The sequence below is a fragment of the Drosophila mojavensis genome, unplaced genomic scaffold, assembly GCF_018153725.1.
Source record: "Drosophila mojavensis isolate 15081-1352.22 unplaced genomic scaffold, ASM1815372v1 contig_136, whole genome shotgun sequence".
Lineage (NCBI taxonomy): Eukaryota > Metazoa > Arthropoda > Insecta > Diptera > Drosophilidae > Drosophila > Drosophila mojavensis.
In genome coordinates, this window is record NW_025318667.1 from 17,766,187 (window position 1) to 17,785,835 (window position 19,649).

At 42.4% G+C, this 19,649-nt stretch overlaps 4 protein-coding genes across 4 annotated transcripts; 3 read left to right on the plus strand and 1 right to left on the minus strand.

Annotated features, from left to right (window-relative positions):
* Positions 1-7,653: 7,653 nt before the first annotated feature.
* LOC6584104 (uncharacterized protein CG7065) lies at positions 7,654-13,865 on the plus strand. The gene is made up of 3 exons (XM_002009728.4): positions 7,654-8,096; positions 8,484-10,602; positions 11,995-13,865. The coding sequence occupies exons 2-3, from the start codon at positions 8,499-8,501 to the stop codon at positions 13,605-13,607; spliced, it is 3,717 nt and encodes a 1,238-aa protein (XP_002009764.2). The 5' UTR covers positions 7,654-8,096; positions 8,484-8,498; the 3' UTR covers positions 13,608-13,865.
* A 661-nt stretch (positions 13,866-14,526) lies between these two features.
* On the minus strand, positions 14,527-15,660 carry LOC6584105 (frataxin homolog, mitochondrial). The gene is made up of 2 exons (XM_002009729.4): positions 15,033-15,660; positions 14,527-14,967 (listed from the first exon to the last, which is right to left on the minus strand). Exons 1-2 carry the CDS (start codon positions 15,339-15,341, stop codon positions 14,707-14,709), a joined length of 570 nt encoding a protein of 189 aa, XP_002009765.1. The 5' UTR covers positions 15,342-15,660; the 3' UTR covers positions 14,527-14,706.
* Positions 15,661-16,048: 388 nt separating this feature from the next.
* On the plus strand, positions 16,049-18,787 carry LOC6584106 (basic proline-rich protein). Its single transcript, XM_002009730.4, has one exon. It carries the CDS (start codon positions 16,186-16,188, stop codon positions 18,457-18,459), a length of 2,274 nt encoding a protein of 757 aa, XP_002009766.2. The 5' UTR covers positions 16,049-16,185; the 3' UTR covers positions 18,460-18,787.
* A 135-nt stretch (positions 18,788-18,922) lies between these two features.
* LOC6584107 (protein CutA homolog) lies at positions 18,923-19,603 on the plus strand. Its single transcript, XM_002009731.4, has one exon. It carries the CDS (start codon positions 19,010-19,012, stop codon positions 19,544-19,546), a length of 537 nt encoding a protein of 178 aa, XP_002009767.1. The 5' UTR covers positions 18,923-19,009; the 3' UTR covers positions 19,547-19,603.
* The last annotated feature ends 46 nt before the right edge of the window (positions 19,604-19,649 follow it).

Consider the following 19,649-nt stretch of genomic DNA (forward strand, 5'->3'; position numbering starts at 1 on the left):
ACTGAACCAGAACCAGGCTGCGAGATAACACACAAGTACACACGCACACCCATACACAGAGCGGCACACACACAATCGCACACAGAGGCACTCAGCACACTCATACACACGAACGCACACAGCGAGTCCCAGAGAGCAGAGTAAAGAAAGGGCTGCTAAGCACACAGCTGTTTCAGCCATAAAATGGCTACTTTTAGCTCTTTTTCTTCCACAACGAGCAAAATAGACTATTTTGTTAGTTTACCTTTGCACAGTTTTCTGTAATGGCTGCTAATTTGTTAATAAAATATATTTTAATATAGTTATATGTATGAAAAACATGTACAATTAACTTTATTGATTTTATTTAATGCTAATATTAATGACTCACATAAATCAGACTTCTGTAAAAACAAAAATAAATAATTTTAAAAATAAAATAAATCAATTTAATTTAAATTAAATTTCTAATATTTTGGCTAAAACACTTAAATCGTTATTTTTAGCTGCCTTTTTTGTGGAACTTAGCATTTTTCTGGCTAGTTTTATGGGCAAGGCCACGGCCAGGCTTTCCAACACTGGCCGCACATACTGAAAAGGGGCGTCAGTCAGTGGTTGTTGTTCGAACACGATTTCCAACACCGAACACGAACATGTTCGAAACGATATTTGAACGACATTAGTAATGCAAGCGGGTCGTGATTATTTATCGCCGCGCGACCGAACCAATAAACAAAGCAAATTATTTGATTTGTTGTATGAAATAATTACTCGCTCGCATAATAATGAGCTGGCAATACGAAAATATATATGTATATATAAATTATTAGAAAATTCTTTTATTATACAGCATTTTTGTAAAAAAAAATTTTATAAATTTCTTTTCGTATTGTATCGTGCTTTATAATGTGGGCAGCACTAAATTGCACGGCACAGCCAAAAGTCGGAGTTGAAGTTGGGCCAACGGAATCAACGGAGTCTGTGTGACTGTTTGGTGGTTGCTTCGCCCAGTGCTGGGTTGACTTTGATGACGATGATGATCATGATGACGATGACGATGACGATGCCGATGATGATGATGATGATGGGGTGGCTGGCACAAGGGCTAAGGCTTTGGACTTAGCTTTAGCTACAGCTACAGCACAGCTACGGCTATAGCTCTATGGCTATGGCTCTGGCTTTGGCTTTGACTTGGTGGTGGTAGTATTCCCCGCCCGATCTCTCTGGCCCATTCCACAGCCAATGGCTTCAATGTCCCGGCATCGCGCGTGCATGCAGATGAATCAAAGCAGCCGCTGATTATAGCAACAATATGGAAATGCCGCTACCTCTCCACTACTTCGGTTTGCCTCGGGTTATATAGGGGCATTGTTTATTTATATGCCATGCACATGTGCCTGTGTGTGTGTGTGCAAATGTGTTTGAGTGAACGTAAGTGTGTGTGTGTGTGTGTGTGTGTGTGCTTGTATTTGGTTTTTATAACTTCCATTTGCCAAAGCATAGTAAATTCTTTCAAAGCGTGTACTACATTTATTATTTAAGCCACGCCGTTCTCACTCTCTCTTTCGCTCGCTCCTTCTACCCCACTCTCTCTCTCTCTCTCTCTCTCTCTCTCTCCCGCTCACTCTCTGATCTATATGCACATTGTTCTAGCCATTCGGTTTGTGTCTCTGTGTCTGACTGCTGCTATATTAGCCCTCCCTCCATGCCCTCTGCTCCTCGCCGTTTGTCCCACTCTTACGTGCTACTTGTGTACCCCCTCGAACGGCCCCATCCCCCCACCCCTAACAGCAACAGCGGCAGCAGCTTTATTTGCATATTTTGACTTTTATGCGGCAAAAATATTACTTACTGCGCTGCTGCCAGCAAACAAACAGCCCCTCCATAGCCGCCCCTCTCGACGTGCCACCCAACACAGGTCACCCCTACTAAAACAGGGCAACGTTAATAAAGCGGCAGAATAAACGAAAAAAAAACGAAAAATATAAAAACGCCAAAAATTAAGGCAAAAAAAGTTGTTTTTTTTTTCCATTTGGCATGCTGCCCTTAAACGCGGCAACCCCTCCGACCCGACCCAGCCCCCATCCCCACCCCCTCTGTCATCTTCTATACGTCTATGTACACTCCTTATATAAGTCGTCTGCAAAGTTTGAAATTTGGGGCTGGTTTATAACTCCATTGCAACATGTTGCATGTTTGAAATTGCCAAAAGGAATGAAAAGTAAAGAAACAACAAAATACATAGATCAGCTATCTAAGCATGCAGCGGACCGACCCGATGTCCGACATACTCGTTAATACTTATGAAACTTTTCGGTTTTCCTCCATTTTGCCAGCATAAGGCGCATAATTTGTTTTTCCCAACTTTTATGCGCTAATAATAATACATTGATATCGCTGTCTTAGGGCCATGTATCACAGGAATGGCTAACACATCTGTGCTTAAAGTTAACTTGGGATCTCTCTCTCGCTCTCTCTCTCTCTCTCGCTGTCTCCCTCTCTCTCTACACTCCTTTCGCTACTATTCCAAAATGTGGTTTTAAATACGTTCTAAATTATAACTAGAGGGGGGATGCACACACACACACATTTGAAAGCCACCTTTGAGCCATTTGAAATGATATATACTGTATTTATTTCAAATTAATAGTTTCCGAACAGCGTTGCCAGCTTGTTGCAAAAGTTATGGGATTCCCCACTACACAAAGATTATGGCTATAACTAAAAACCAAAGAGAAAAAAAAAAAACGAAAAAAAAAAGCAAATATAGAAAAGCAAGCTCTAGATGACAGCGCTACGAATATTAGATACACTTACTGACTTTTGTTTATAAATTTCAGATATTGAACACTATATCTTATACATATGTACATATATAGCATATTATACTACACATATTATAATACTCTACAGCAATAAGCAGTTGCATGTTCACTTTTCGAATTGAGCTAAATATTCTATTAACTTATATGTATATATAGATTATTGATATGACTTTGTTTTTATATACTTATATGTTTGATATGTGAGTACAAAGCTATGTCAAATACATATATGTTATAGCAATCTATTGGCTCAAATTTTGTTCGTTATACTTCAATAATATAATAAGATAAGGATATCATATAGTAAACATGATAATAAGATCATAAAATCATAAAATGAAATACAGAGTATATAGAAAACAGAAGAAATACACGATTTAGTTATAATAGTGAAACAATGAGAAATTTGATTTATGTGCTATGATTGCTTTAGCAGTTTTAAACACATCTTGGGACCTCTCAATTGCTCTTGGGGTTGACTTAAAAAAAAAAAAGAAAAAAAAAATGTAAAGTCAAGGCGTCAATGTTATATAATTACTACGATCGAAATGTTATACTATATAATGCTCTATATTGTACACATAGTATTCAAATATGGATACCATATCTACTACCCTATTTTAGTAATGCACATTTTATATATGTAAGTGTTTCCTATAAGAACTTAATTATCAAGCAGTTATTCATACTATGTCACAAACGTATGATTAACTGCCTGATAATAGTGTAGTAATATATAGTAATTGATAGTAATATAGACACTAGGCAGATCAAATACTATGATGCTTATGGATAATATATATAACTTTTGATATACATTTACATTTCGAGCATTGTGTGACATCATTTACGACAAACTCGTATTGCCCGTTAGGGTAAAAAGCAAGCAGTGTAGAAGGGCTTTTGAAATTTATGCGCCCATTGCGAGCCATTTTGCAGTGCAGAACTTTTTAAAACAAAATTCCATTTTGCGGCTACCGCAATTGACTTTGTCGTTGGATGCCGGATGCCGAAGCCCCGTTACTCGCTGCTGCTGACCCACCCCCCTGCCGCCCTTTTAGACCATCCTGGTCCACTTAATGGCGCCCAACATGCAATGGCTGCGGATAGAGATGCGGGCCTTAGGCCGTCCGTCCGCCTGTCCGTCTGTACGCTCGCCCGCTCGTCCGCTCGTCCGTCCGGCTTATTAAAAGCCGTTTTACACTAATACTAATTCATGGGCAAGCCGTTGCCCGTTTGTTTTTCGTTTGATTTACGCATTTTTGAAGGCATGCGACAAAAGTTGGAACTCGGACTTCAACTGGGAGTTGGAGTTGTAGTTGGACTTTGGGATTGGGATTGGGACTGGGAGCGAGAGCAGCAACACCAGCAGCATCAGCATCAACAGCAGCTGCAGCTGGGCTAGCTGCATATTCCCCTGGGTGATAAGTAGTTGTTGATGATGATGCACAATGAGCACATCCGGCCCAGCGAGGGGTGGGAATAATGTGTATGTAAAGCAGACACAATTTAGGGTTAAAAAAAAAAAAAATGGCACACACACACACACGCAGAAGTAGAAGAGGAAGAAGCCGAACGAAAGTCAAAAACTCTTGATTCCCAAGCCAAAAGGCAAAACTATTTCACAATCCGTGCGGCAGGGCAACACAGCGAATCCATTAAGAAAATTTCAAATTCTTAAAAATTAGCACTCGACAAATAAGAATGGAAGAAGCAGAGCCAGATGAAGAAGTTTATACAGGGCGAGAGGGAGAGAGAAAGGAAGAGTAATTAATGGAATTTTTGAACTTTTAGTGCAAACGCTTCTTCAGTCTGCATAACACACGGCATTCATTTCATTTAATTTCTTTTCATTTGGTTTCATTGATGGAAGTTTCGCTCCTTCGACTTGCCACATTGCCAGTTGCCACATGCCACATGGGCAGCAAAAAATAAATTTGTCGTCGTCGTTGTTGGCGTTTTTGCAGTTAGCCCGAAATAGAGCAATTTGCATTATTCGCATTCGAGCAGAATTCGCTTAATGAATTGCACGCAACTTGCCAAGAAATGTCTATCGAAACATTGCACACACACACACACACACACACAAAAGAAAGAGCAGCAACAACAATAACTGCACAGATACAAAAAAAACTTACAGCAAAGCAACAATTGCATCAATTGCATTCATGACATGGGAATACCCTGTAGACCGAATGGGATGCAACCGGCTGTTTGCATCGCTTAACTGTCAAATCTTTATCAAATTTTCATATATAATATTTTTTTTTATCATATATAATATTTATATGTATATATATACTGACATATATTTTTATTTTATTATATTTTTTATTTTATTATATTCCTAAAAAAGTTTACTTTTCTGGAACTCTTCTCTAAAAAAAAAATAATTAAAAACATTAAAAATATATAATTCTAATATATAAAATATGTTGAAAATAATAATTTAAATAAAAGCAAAGTATATAACAAATATAATTTTTTTAAAATGTTAAAAAAAAATTAAATTAAATTAAGTGAAAATTTTTAATTAAAAAAAAAAATTCTATGAACATATATTAAAATTAAAAAAAAAATACTATATGAAAATATATATAAAATAATAGAAAATAATATATATTTTTTATTTAATATAGTTATAATATAATACCTTTTTATATGAAAAGTTAGTCTAAAAGACATAAAAATAAAAACTTTCACTATTTCTGTTTCTTTGAAAAGTTCTACGATTCGGCTTGGGCTTCACTTTGGTCTACGAAATCGAATCAGCATAAATTCAGTATAGCCTCATACTTAAGCTCCTCAAAATCCTTCCTTTGTAACTTAGATTTTTAAATATATATAGGATATTTATATTTATTTATGAATTCTAAATAACAATTTAGTTTAGCAACAAAGGCAATATTTATATATTATTTATAATATTATGGAATTATTGATTATTTTCAACTGAATTTATTTAATTTTTGTGTTTTCCAATTTTCAATTTTCACAAAATGTATTGTACATCTTTCTTTTAATTTGAAGTACAGAAATAGCTCGAAAGGGCTTTAAGCCCTTTTAAAACTAACAAAATTTGTTGTTTGATGTTAATGCTCGGTCTCATGGGAATTTTTATAAATTCTCCACAAATAATCTAATTATTATAATCATATACATAACTAAGCAAACTGCATGCATATATTTGAGTATACTCCATAGAGAGCACGATCATGCGATATGTCTGGGTCTGCCACTTTGTCTAAAGGAACATATTATGCGCTCATATCACACACATCGTAGACCGAATTCGAATACGAATTACGGCTACGTATTTGAAGGGGTGTCACTGTCTTCCCTCTGTCTGTGTTAACTGTAATCGGAATGCGCTCATCTTCATCAGCGTAGCGGGCAAACGCACGGACAACCGAACGGAGGGACGGACGGACGGAAGGACTTTTGAGTTTGGTTGAGCACGACGGTTTTGCCCCATGTTCATTCGAAATGTTAATGCAAAATAGCATTTGCATTCATGCCGCTGTCGAAATGTCCCTTACTGCTGCTGCCTCTGCTGCTATGGCTGCTGCTGTCCCCCCTTCTTCTCCGCTGGCCTAGGCGCAGCCTCACCACAGAGCCAACAGCTGTGCTGATTCGCAATTTTTCGTTGTCAAAAAAAAAAAAAAAAAAAATGGCCCATAACTCATGTCACCGTTGTGTTCATTAAATGCGAACTGACTGTGTGCCCACCCGTCTGGTCCTGCTGCTGCTGCTCCTGATGCTACTGAGGCTGGTGCTTGTTGCACCAGTTGTAGCCGCTTCACATTTTATTGTCTATGTGCGCATATGGTCAGCTCATTGTATAGTCGCTTATATTGCCATTATCATCATCATGTTGCGATTAATGCGGCCCTTCTCTATTCAGATGTGGAATTCATGTACGTGATACATCTATCACGGCGCACACGTCGCATCGCCTGCCGTCGTATCGCATCGCGTTTCGTTTCGTTTCTTTTCATTTTTCTCTGGGGGGGGTGGGTGTGAAATTGTTTTGGGACGTGGAATCGAGCACCCATTTGCCATTTGTCTGCCCTGCTGGTGCTGTTGATGGTGCTAGTGCTACCCACCACTTTTCATAATATCCCAAAATGTAATTATATATGTATGTACGGTGTGTGTATGTATGTATGCATGTATATATGAGGGCATTAACGCATTTTCGAAAGCAATACGCGTTAAGCTGCAGCAAGTTCATCAAAATGTTATGGGGCGATGATTACAAAGCAACATTTTGAGATATAGTCAACAGCAGGTGCGGGCCACCCCAAAGGGGAAGTTAATTGAGAGCATGCGGCAGATTTCTTGTAAATTGATTTATGTATAAATGAATCAGTGGCACCCTAATCAAGTCTTTCCTTTCACCCAGGCACTTGAATGAGGATTTTCCTATTATTTGTTTTAATTGGAATACTACTTTAATAAATATTGCTACTACTACTTTAAATAATATAAAAAATTCAAGCGCGTCCTAAACAAGTCATTCATTCTTAAAACTCTGAAGACTACTACTTTATTTAATATATATATATATATATATATATATATATATATATATATATATATATATATATTATTATTATTTTTAATATATATATATTATTTTTATTATTATAGCTATTTTATGAATATTTACATTTTAATATAATCTATAATTATAAATTAACTACTAAAGCTACCCAACATAATACGATTCAAAATTATAATTTTTCCCGCCATCACTGACACAACTTATCGAAATTACAACCCATCGATAGTTAGTACGTCAATAATTGTCAAGGAGTTTTCAACACTGTGACTTTTATTCGATATTTAGCTACACTTGAATTACGTTCATTTTTATTCATTTCTATTCCTTAATTTTTTGTGTGCATGCTTCAATTCCAATATTTGGGGACGGTGAACAAAAAAGAAAAACAAGATTAGAAGTGTCGCCCATATAATTGACATTGCACAAATTGTAAGTGAACAACATTATAATTAGCACTGTAAGTAAAGATATTAACAACATAATCGCTTACCGCGGAGCGTGCAAAACGACGTCTACGTTTTGTTGTGGTAGTAAAGAAAAAGAATAATAAGAAAGGAAGCAAAAGAGCCGCTGCTTTGAAATTGAGCGTGTTTATACGTGAATGTGATTGTGTGAGTGTGTGTATAGTTTGTGCATACTTGTCTTGTTCCTTTTCGTGTCAAAATCAGTGCATCATAGAGAAAAAACAGTGAGGCTAAAGGAAACATAGCCAAATTGAAGATCAGGTAATTCGCCAATCGGCTACATTGTTTTGCCATTAGAGATGGACGCATGTCGCAAATAACATATTTACATATAATCGATATAAGAAATCTTCATGATAAACAACATGAACATATACATTTATAGACAATACACATTCAATGAATGAACTATAAATTGAGCGGTAAATTGCATGTAATTTACAATCATCAAACAGCTGTTTGTTTTGAAATCTGAGTCAATTTGTTGTTTATTTATGAAGTCTTTTCGCGCTGCTCTACTCTAAATACTATATAATATTTAGATGTATGTATTTAGTTCCCATAGTATTCATTGAAGTGCGCCTTTACGACATGCGTCTAGCTCTACTTCTGTTTGGACACTAGTTATTAATCCGTCCCATTTTACAGATCTTTTTGAAAAAAATGAGCTATTTAACCAGCGAGCCGGTGCCGCCTGGATTTGAGGACGAAATGGCGCGAGCAGCGGTTATACAGAAGCAAATTGATAACTACAAAGGTGGCGCTCTCATCGGCACCGAATACGTGGTGGAGCTGCACGAGAACGGTCAAGTGCATCCCGATTATTTTTGTGTACTGTGCAACACATGCAACGACAGCTGTTCCATATTCACACACTGGACCTCGGTTACCCATCGAATTAACTATCTAAAGAAACACTTTCAGAAGGCCTACGACAAGCTGCAGCAGCTGCGCCGCTCATCCACCAACACCAGCAGCGACATGTGCTCCGCCATCGCCAAATTGGTGCAACTGATAGAGCAGCAATGCGGTCGCAGCATTCACCATTTGGCTGTGGATGGCGATGATTTTCGTCGCTTTCGTTCTAAGATTTGTTCACAGGTACGCGATCACTTTCATTTCGATGAATGCACCGGCGTCGATTTTGTCGATGAAGTGCGTAAAATCGTACAGGACATGAAGCCAACGGATCTGCTCAAGCCGAAAAAGAATTTAAATGATCGCAAATCTGAGTCTTCGGCCATTGCACTGGATGCCATTTCCAGTGATGACGATGAGAATTTTGCTGTCACAGCGCTGGCTCAGACGTCGCAACAGCCAAAGAAGGCGCGCAAAAAGCAGGAGGAACAAATGCCGGCATACAGGGCCGCGAATCGCTCACCGCCTGTGGGTAAAGATCCGACAGCAATTGCCGGCAATACGGCCCCAGCAGCAACCGTCAAGCTGCCGACGCCCAAGCAGCTATCGTTGCAGGCATCGCACATTGCCCAGGAGCGCTACAAATGGGAGAAGTTTCGCTGCCTGCTGGAGCTGCAGCTAAAGAAGTTGCGCGACGAAACCGAGACGTACGAATCGAATCCGGAGAAGCATCCCGACTACTCCGAAGAATGGAAACTGTTCTGGAATCGACGCTATAAACAGCTACAGGAAGAAAAGAAATGTGATCCGAATAGCTACGACTACAAGCCCGAGTGGATCGCGTACTGGAAGGACAGACGGGTCGAGCTCTTCAACATTGCCGTCAACAAGATCAAAAAGGAGCTCAAGGAGAAGTTCAAACTTGGCGACGAGGACGAAGAGAACACCAAGGAGCTGATGGATCGCTACAAGATACGTGTGAACAGTCCCAAAAGTACCACCGAAGTGGCTGCAGGCACAGCTGGAGCTGCCATTGCCTCGAGCGGACGTCACAAGAACAGCTATCGTGGCTCCAGCACTCGATCCAGCAGCCGGCCTATTGGCATCGAGGCTGTCATCGACATCAGCGATGACGATCAGCAGCCACCAGCTGCTCCAACGACACGCACCAGTCGCCGTCCAAACTTTACACGCTCGATCTCGCGCAGTTCGTCGCCCAAACGTGGCCGGCCAGGGCCGGGACGCTTAGGTCGTCGTTCGCGCACTCGTTCACCAATCGGCTCCAGAAGGCGACCACGCTCACGCTCCAGATCGCGTTCGGCTCACCGGCGCTCGCGTTCGCCATATAGCCGAGGCCGTGAGCGATCGCTGCATTCGCGCGGCCGCGACGATTACAGTGAGAGAGGCCGTGAGAGAAGCGGCGATTACTATAAGCAGAGAAGCGGCAGTTATTCGCGCTCCTCGCGCAACTATGAGCCTATCGAGTCATTCCGTGTGCTGGACTCGCGCCTCTATCCGGAATATAGTCACCACCGACAACGTTCAACATCGCCGACGGGCACAGTCATATCGGATTCGGGCAAGGAGCCGGAGCCAGCCGAAGAGACCGAGGGACCGCTGACCGTGGTCAGTGTGCTGCGCATGCTATCCGCATTAGAGGATCAGTTGGGCAGTCTGGGCCCCAAGGCTCTGAATTTGCTGAGCAAAGCGCTGGCCATGGAGAAAATCAAACCGAACGCTGCCGACGATCTCTTATTGAACGAGGACAATTGCGTCTTCCTGGAGACCACCAAGGAGAAACTAAAGGGTATACTCATTGCCGAAGTGCTCGATGATCCGCAAAAAGTGCGCGTTGTGAAAAAGTTAATCAGCAATATAGCCACCATCATCTTCCAGGTGACCTCCAGAGGTAAGTTCATTACGATATCAATATCCAAATCCTTTCACTTTACAGAGGCCAATCCAGTAGTCCGGGATGAGGGTAAGTATTGTGTCTTTGCTCGTTACCGGCATAAGGCGTGGGGAGAGCTCGCTCGGACAGTTGCGCACACTTGGGCTGAATATTTTCATTGCCAAGAGCCGACAAAAAAAAAAGAAGCAACTATTCATCCAAAATCCTCTCTTGGTAAGCTGGAAATATTCAATACCTTCTATGCGAACTGTTTGATGGGCTCACCCTTGCTATATCGAAATACGTTTAAGCAGCTCGAACTTTCAGTTTTCGCGTTTGTCTTTACGTTCGTTCCGGTTTTGATTATCTTGAATTAGTTATAATTCGGAAAACTTTTTTATGCGTATGCTATAAGTGATTCGTAAAGCCTTTTTATTCGTGTGCTATTTGTAATTCTATTGTAAGTTATCTTGAGATATTGGGCCAGGTCTGGGATATTAAACATGTCTCTCTTTATCTATAAGCTTACATGCTTAGGATATTATTCATATATTCATATTGTCTCCTTTCGCATTTAAGAACAATTTTCGATTACAATGTTATCGATCAGTTTTTATATCTAATCTAATCTAATATGTATGTATAAATATTATATCTGTTTGTAATATATTCAAATGCCTTACAAGATCTTCTGGTTAGTTCAGCTTGAACTGACAATTTAATATATATACTATATAGTGTATATATTGCATATGAAGTTTGTTCCTCCTCAACGCTAAAAACCCTAATATTTGTTGATCATCTAAAAAGTTTTTACAACAATTTTGCATATGGTATATGATATATACCGTACATATTTGGGTATATTTTTGTGTACATACATATATGTATTTATATATAGTTGCCTATATATCTGACGGTATTTTACTTGTCTATGCCCCGTTACGAGTTTTTTTTTTTTTTTTTTTTTGTTTTGTTTTGTTTGGGAGCTCTACGTGAGCTCTCCCGGTTCAGTGTTACGTTTCGCATCAGCGTCCTTGAGGTTAGTGCTCAAAGTGTTAAAAAGAAATGAAAATGATAAATGAAAAAGTAAAGCAGCTAAATAATAATAATATTTAATTAAATAATTACAAAAAAAAGTAAATAAATAAATAAATCAAGGACTAATGTCCTGGTTTAGTGTTCGCTGTCAAAAATCGGCTGAATGCGTCGCATTGTCTCATCCGCTCTCAAGTATGAATTGATGTAAGATATAAGTAAATTTTTTTTGGTTTTTTTCTTTGACTTTTCGACAGAGATTTTCTAATATTTGAATGTAATCATAAATGAATTAATGTTGTTTTTTATGTTGCTCCTTCCTTTTCACCCACACAATACACACACACGCACACAAACACACCTATAAACCAGGTGTTCAAGAGGCACATGACCATGAGCCAAAGCAAACGGATTTGCCCAAAAAGAAGGAGTACCAGCTGCCCTTCGATAGACAGCTCGTCTCGTCGAAACTGGCCAGCGAACTGGTGATGAATGGCATGGACAGCTTGAGCACCGATGATATGAACAAATTGGTGCACTTCTTCACGCTGCTGGTGAAGACGGATCACAGCCGTCGCCAGGTCGACAAAAGCAGCGGTCTCAGCTTTGGCGAGGTGCCGCTCCGCCTGGGACTTGCCAATTACGGTAATGATGCTCATGAGGGCAACATCAGTGGCAGCAGCAGCGGTGGCGGCGGCGGCGGCGGTGGCGGTGGCGTTGGCAGTGGCAGTGGCAGTGGCATCGGCGTGCTGGACATTGATATTGGTGAGCTAATGAAGGAGGTGGAGCATCAGCTGGCGAAGGAGACTGGCAATGATCTGACCACCAAGGCAGCCACCAACGATGCTAGCAACAATATGGAATCGCTCACCGATTCCGATTTGCAGACTCTGTTACAGAACTTCAAGTTTCTGTCCAACGAGGAGCAGGTGCACCTGATTGGCCATCTGCGCAAGCTGGAGAAATTGGATCCGGCACGTGTTGAGCGTTTGCGCAAATACGTGAACATTGCCGAGCTGAGCAGCGATGGTGAATCCTGCAGCGATTATCTCTCTCGTGTTGTGGCCAATGGTCGGCCGATAGTCGGCAGCTCGCGCGGTGGTGCTGGTGGTGTTGGTGACGATCGTGTTGATGCTGCCGTTGCTGCTGCAGTTCGTCGCAAGAGCCTGGAGCGTGAACAGCCATCGTCGGCGAAACTACAGCGTCGCATGGACGTGCGCAATTCACCCAAATTCATACTGGATGATGATGACGATGATGATTACAATTTCGATGATCTGGTGATGAAGGCGAACAGCTCGAATGGCAACAAGAAGAAGGCGACACCCATGCGGCCCATTGTGCCGGCAGCAATGTCACCCAATGCGCTGACCTTCAAGCCGGCGGCATCAAAGATTTCCCTAAAGGACACCGAGAACATCATTGCTAATCTGATGGGCACACTGAACAACAATACCAATCAGGCAAACAGCGCTGCCAAGGCACAGCAGCAGCAACAGCAGCAGCAGCAACAGCAACAGCAACAGCAACACCATCAACAGCTACAGCAGATGCGTGGGATCTCACAGCAGCGCCAACAGCCGCACCAACAACAACCACAACAACAACAACCACCGCTTCAGCCCACACAATTTGGCAACATGAATGGGGAAATTGGTAGCAGCTCGGCAATAGTCGCTACTGGCAATGATGGCTATTATAACTTTGGCAACGATCAGCTGTCTGGCGGTCCCAGCTATCCAAACATGCCACATCAACAGCAGCAGCTGCCACAACAACAACAACAACAACAGCAGCAGCAACCTTACAACATGGGCAACTACAATGCATACGGTCCGCCCAACGGTGGCTATGGTGGCCCAATGAATCCCTGGGGAGCCAATGGACCTCCGCAGCCGTTTAACAACATGCCACCGAACTTCTTGCCACAGCCGCCACAGCAGCAGCCACCGCACTATAATAACATTTTTGGCCGTCATCATTGAGTGCGCCGCCACGAGTTCTGCCAATTGTTGTATAAACAATAAACGAAACCTTGATAGGAATTAAGCTTTTTATCGCCCGTAGTTTATAGACTGTTTCGGAAAGATACCGATCATATATATATATATATATATATATACATATGCATATATATATTTGAACAAATATCGTGTATATATGTATGCAGATATTGTATATATTTTAGTCACAATCCAAGTCAAAGCATCACCCGCAAATAAAGGCAACATTTTTTTTTTTTACATTTGTACATAATTTGAATTAAAACTGAAATTGAATGCAATTGGGCCTAGAATAATTGTTTAACTTTTCATTTAACTAGTCTTAAGTGCAATAATCAAATTAGGTCTAGAAACTAGTCTTCCATTAGCTCCGGATGATGCAGATCGTGGCGCGTCCGTTGAGCTAGCCTTTGGAGCAGATCTCACATGGAGATGGCTGTGGAGCTAAGGCAATTTAATTTGGTCCTATAATCGATACTAGGCAGATAATCATATATGGATAGTGTACTGGAATCGATTTTCGTAGTGAAAATAGATCGTACTTGGAGTGATCTACTAATATACGATATCCATGCCATCGCTCCTGTTGCTGCCAATTGGAATTCTTAAGTTAACAGAGTGAAGCCGTATTCTTTAATAGTCTTACAAATTTACTGTATATATACTATATATGGTATACCTATATCATTATTTTGTCCACGAGTTATGTTAAGCTAACTGTGTCTTACATATTTATATTTAAACTATTACTCAAACGTATCAGCCGATACATTTTATTCATAATGTTTAAATAAAAACATTTCACATAATCTGCGCACAATGTGAACAAATTGACTATATATATATATCTGTAAATATCTAAATAATAGTTTAACTACAGAAATTAAGTTGCTAAATCAAGTACAGGGTATCTGCAAGTCGCCTGCTTCTTAACAAGTGACAAAACATAACAATTGATTTTAATATTTAATTAGGTTTTTTTTTTTTTTGTTTTGCATTTTTGCTAAAACCTAAAATTTGTATTATTCAGTGAATTTAATTTAACATTTTCAATTTGCAACATTTGCAACATGTTTGCGCCTCAGTTGCAATGGGGCAGAGCCATGAAGTTGATGGGCAGCGATTTGATGATTTGTGTGATTTCATCTTGGAGCACCTGATGCAATGTTACGCCCGTATGCTTGTAGACCCAATAGCCGTTAGTTTGGCCCGGTGGAACAACATAATCGAAGCGTTTGGGTCCGGTTGTGGGCGAGCTTAACCATATTTGTTTGTTGGGTCGCTGCCGATTGATCACATAGACGCCATAATTAGTGCCCAGATTAACACTCAGCACACCATCCTGCAAACGTGAAATATTAATGAAGGTAGGTATAGTTAATATGGAGTCCAATCCCTCGCGCTTACCCCAAAGATCACATCGGCGCCGCTCAGTTCTGTTGCATTCTCAGTGAGTTCGTCAAAGTAGTCGGACAGTGAATTCAATGTCTCCGTACAGACACGGTCATATAGCACGTCATCCACAACGTAGTCCGGCGCGAGCTGGTTGCTGCAGTGCCGACATGCTCTGCCATTACCAATCCCATGCCCTCTGCTGCTGTCGCTGTCCACCGACGAGGGCGTGAAGTTGCGACGAACAAGTGCCGAAATATGATTGAAGCGGTGAGTCCTCCTGATTGCCTGCCCGACACGTATAAATAAACGTATTCTCTCCATTCTTTAAAAGCCAAAAGCTATGCGTTTTATTTACAATAAAAATATATATTACGAATTATTTTATTTTTGGTAAACTTCTGCTCCCGTCTAGTGTTGAAAGTAAACTGATTTAGTAAGATTTTAGTCCAGTCCAGGTCGGGGACGAGGAGTCAAGGCATCCTATGTTCAACGAAAATATCTAATACATTTGCTAAGTATCAACAACCAAGTGTTTCTTTACAAAACAAATCATTTCTTTTCCTATAATACATAATTTGTTGAAAACATTACGTATTGGATTGACCGGTGCTACAGCTGGTACATTCCGTTGTGAACTAGTTCACTTGAACGCGCATACTATAAACGAACTTCTAATTCATTACAAAGCATTTGGAGATAATATAAGTTCAGATATTTAACAATATAATCAATTTCTTTTACTACATAATAAATAATGTTATTAATCCATGTTAGTTTATAACATTTTAATATATACATATAATTCTCAAGAATTTAAAAATAAATAATCATAATACAACTGTTGTTTCTCTTAATGAATGTTGCGATAAAAATAAGTAACTTAATAAAATAATTACATATTTGCCACACAACTGAAAAATGCATAATAATTTCATCAAATTGAATCAAAATTCAGTGCTGTGAAACACGCGAATATGGCATGAAAACTATCGGCTAGCGATTGCTGTGACGCGTTGCATGCTATCTCCAATTTTCAGTATAGAGAAAAACCCATCAATGGCGTCCGCGTGAATTAAACTCGATTTTTTTTTGTTGTTTTTGCTTTGGAAATCTATGCAAAACACAATTCACGTTCAAAAAAGTTAAAAAATATAACTATATATATATGTTACTAAACATGGCGCTGCCCAGCAACTACAAACAAATCGCTGTTGGGGCACCATCAGGGCCGGCAACTCCGCTACCAAGCGGTGGGGCCGGTGGCGGCGGTGGTGGTGGTGGCGGCAGTGGCAGTAGCCGGTCTCGTTCCTCTGGCGGTGGCGCTGCTGGTGATAGGAATAAGGATCAGACGCCCATATTTACGCATAGTAATTATGGAAATCCAGCGTTCACGCCACAAAAAGTGACCAAATCATCGAGCAGCAAGACGCAAACCGAATCCCGTTTACCAAAGCCACCGAAGCCGCCAGAGAAACCAATTTTGCCCTATATGCGGTACTCGAAACGTGTGTGGGACAGCGTAAAGGCACAGCATCCGGAACTGAAGCTATGGGAGCTGGGCAAGAAGATTGGCGTCATGTGGAAGCAGTTGAGCGAGGAAGAGCGCACCGAATATATCGACGAGTACGAGGCCGAGAAGCTGGAGTATGAGAAGGCATTGAAGGCATATCATCAGACGCCCGCCTACCAGGCTTACATATCGGCCAAGTCCAAGGTGAAACCTGAGATAACCGATGTCCATGAGACGCCGTCGCGTGGCGGCGGCAGTAAAAGCCAACACGAGCGCCGCATCGACATACAGCCGGCAGAGGATGAGGACGATCTGGATGAAGGCTATACGGCCAAGCATATGGCCTATGCGCGCTATTTGCGCAACCATCGGCTAATCAACGAGATCTTCTCGGAGGCCGTGGTGCCCGACGTACGCTCCGTGGTGACCACCCAACGGATGCAGGTGCTCAAGCGTCAGGTCAGTTCCCTGACCATGCACCAGACCAAGCTAGAGGCTGAGCTGCAGCAGATGGAGGAGAAGTTCGAGGCGAAAAAGCAACGAATGCTCGAGTCGAGCGATGCCTTCCAAGAGGAGCTCAAGCGCCACTGCAAGCCCGCCGTGGACGAGGACACATTTCAGAAAATGGTGCATCGCATGTACGAGGACTTCAAGCGGGGCCAGCGCATCGAGGAGGGGCCCAATCGCAAAGAGGATGCAGCGCAACAGCAGCAGGCGCCACAGTCGCAGCCGGCGGCACCCGAGGCGAGTGTTGCACCCAAACCGGAGCCGGTGAAACCGCCCGTTGTGGTGGCGCCAGCACCGCCACCGCAGCCACAGCCACAACCCGCGCCTGTGCATGAGTTGGCCAGCAAAACGGATCCGGAGCCCATGGACATTGAGCCGTCGCCAAAGCCTTCAGTGCCACCGCCGCCGCCGCCCTCGAAGCACGACAAACTGGATTTGCCGCCGGTGCCGCTGAATGAATCCATCAAAGACCCGATGAAACCGGCGCCACCCACGGTGCTGGCTATGCCGGGCAAAGCAACCACGCCCACAGCCACGCCTGCAGCAACACCACCGCCGCCCCCGCTAAACAATGAGCCGCCAGCGACGACGCCAACGCCGCCGCCTCCTCAGCCGCAGCAACAGCAGCAGCAGCCGCAGCAACAACAACCACCGACAGCTGCAGCAGCTCCGCAAATGCATCCACATGCGCATGTAGGTGGCCCACCGCCTCCACACATGCCGCCACACATGGCGCCCCAGCAGCAACAGCAGCAGCCGCCTCAGCAGCCACCACCTGGCGGCATGCCTGGTCTGCCACCGCCGTTGCCCCACATGGGCTATGCCAACTATGGTGGACCCGGTCCCGGCCAGCACTCGCACACGCACTACTACCAGCCGCAGTATGGACCGCACTCGAGACCGCAGCCCTACTACACGCACCTACCGCCCTATCAGCCCTATTCGCCGCTGCACTTTACCAGCGCTCGGGAGCATGGCGGCGTCAGTGGACCACCTGGTGCGGCACAACAACAACAACAACAGCAGCAGCAGCAGCCTCCACCGCCACCACAACAACAACAGCAGCAGCCGCAGCCACAACAACAACCACCACCACCACAGCAACCGCCGCCGGGACACATGCACGAATCGGCGCCAGGTCCGGGCGCGGTTTATGCAGCACAACAACAGCCGCCGCCACCACAACAACCGCATGCGCTACCCCAACCGCCACAGCCACAGGCGACCCAACCTCCGCCAACTGCAGTAGCAGCAGCAGCGCCGCCACCAACAGCAGCCGCTCCAGGGCCAGCCGGAGCAGCAACAGCTGCACCACCACCCCTGAGTGGAACGCCTGCCTCACAGCCGCCACCGCCGCCGGCGCCGACGTCAGCAAATGATGCGGCATCGAAGCCCGACTCGGACAAGCACGAAGCGGACTAGGGACAAGCATCAGCCAAATCCCTAGAGGCACATTTCAACCATCTACGCATACTCGCTCCAATCCAATCACTCGCATGTGTGCGTTGTAAATTAGACTCCCCATCAATGTACAGCGCACCATAATAGTGAAGCAAAAAAAAATAATTTAGTCTTAAGTTAAAAAAGTATATTCAATTTTTTTTATTGCATTTCTACCAGATTTATTAAATAATTATTTTATTTCGCGTCATATTACAATTTAAAATTAAACATTTATAAATACGTGCGAAAGTAGATATTTAAGACAAATTCTATGTAAAAAATAAAATAAAAATAATAAAAAAGTAAATAATCCGTTTTTTTTTTTTTTTATGTTTCAAGCGAAAGTTGATATTCTGGCAAATCAAAAAAAATTAAAACTTTGGAAATATCGCCTGTGTAAGCTCACCTATATCGATAGCTAACGAGAAAAGAAACATTCCGATATTTCGATGCTTTTTGTTAAGTATCGCGGCGACTGTTGTGTTGTTTTTATTTCACAGCGTTTCATTGGCCGAGCAAAGTGCATTTAATGCAATATCTGGGAAAGGCAAGGTCGGTGCCCTATCGTTGGCTACTCACTCGCAATTTAATACTTGTTGCTGCTACGGCCGCCGTCACAAGCCGCACGGCCTTTGCGACAAACGCTTGCAGTACATCCGGCAATAGCTCCTCCATTGGCAGCCAAAACCAAATAAGTAATAATAAACTAAGCAATATGGATTCAGATCCTGTTTATGTAGCAGGCAGCAGTTCCGTTGCCTTTGTGACAACACCCGACAAGGAGTCTGCAAAGAAACTGGCGCACGGCATCATCGAACGGAAACTAGCAGCCTGTGTGAATATTATACCACAAATTGAGTCCATCTATATGTGGGAAGGTAAGGTGAACGAGGATAATGAGTATCTTATGATGATCAAGACACGCACCACCCGCATTGATGAGCTGAGCAAGTTTGTGCGCGAGAATCACCCATATAGCGTGGCGGAGGTAATATCGCTGCCCATACAGGCTGGAAATCCACCATATCTGAATTGGATAAGCCAAACTGTACCCGATGGACAATGAAAGAAGAAAGAAAAAGAGAACGAAAATTAATAAACGATTAAGTTGATTACGTTAAAACTAACTGTTGTTTTATTTTCGCCGCCATTGACGGGAGTTGCCAGAG

What these genes read in the sequence shown, in the direction of transcription:
- LOC6584105 (XM_002009729.4), bottom strand. Translation starts at nt 15,341, where the DNA reads ATGGAGAGAATACGTTTATTTATACGTGTCGGGCAGGCAATCAGGAGG. An exon ending in GCGCCGATGTGATCTTTGGG is followed by an intron (nt 14,968 to 15,032) that starts GTAAGCGCGAGG and finishes TCACGTTTGCAG; the next exon opens with GATGGTGTGCTGAGTGTTAA.
- LOC6584104 (XM_002009728.4), top strand. Translation starts at nt 8,499, where the DNA reads ATGAGCTATTTAACCAGCGAGCCGGTGCCGCCTGGATTTGAGGACGAA. An exon ending in CTTCCAGGTGACCTCCAGAG is followed by an intron (nt 10,603 to 11,994) that starts GTAAGTTCATTA and finishes CCTATAAACCAG; the next exon opens with GTGTTCAAGAGGCACATGAC.
- LOC6584107 (XM_002009731.4), top strand. Translation starts at nt 19,010, where the DNA reads ATGCAATATCTGGGAAAGGCAAGGTCGGTGCCCTATCGTTGGCTACTC.
- LOC6584106 (XM_002009730.4), top strand. Translation starts at nt 16,186, where the DNA reads ATGTTACTAAACATGGCGCTGCCCAGCAACTACAAACAAATCGCTGTT.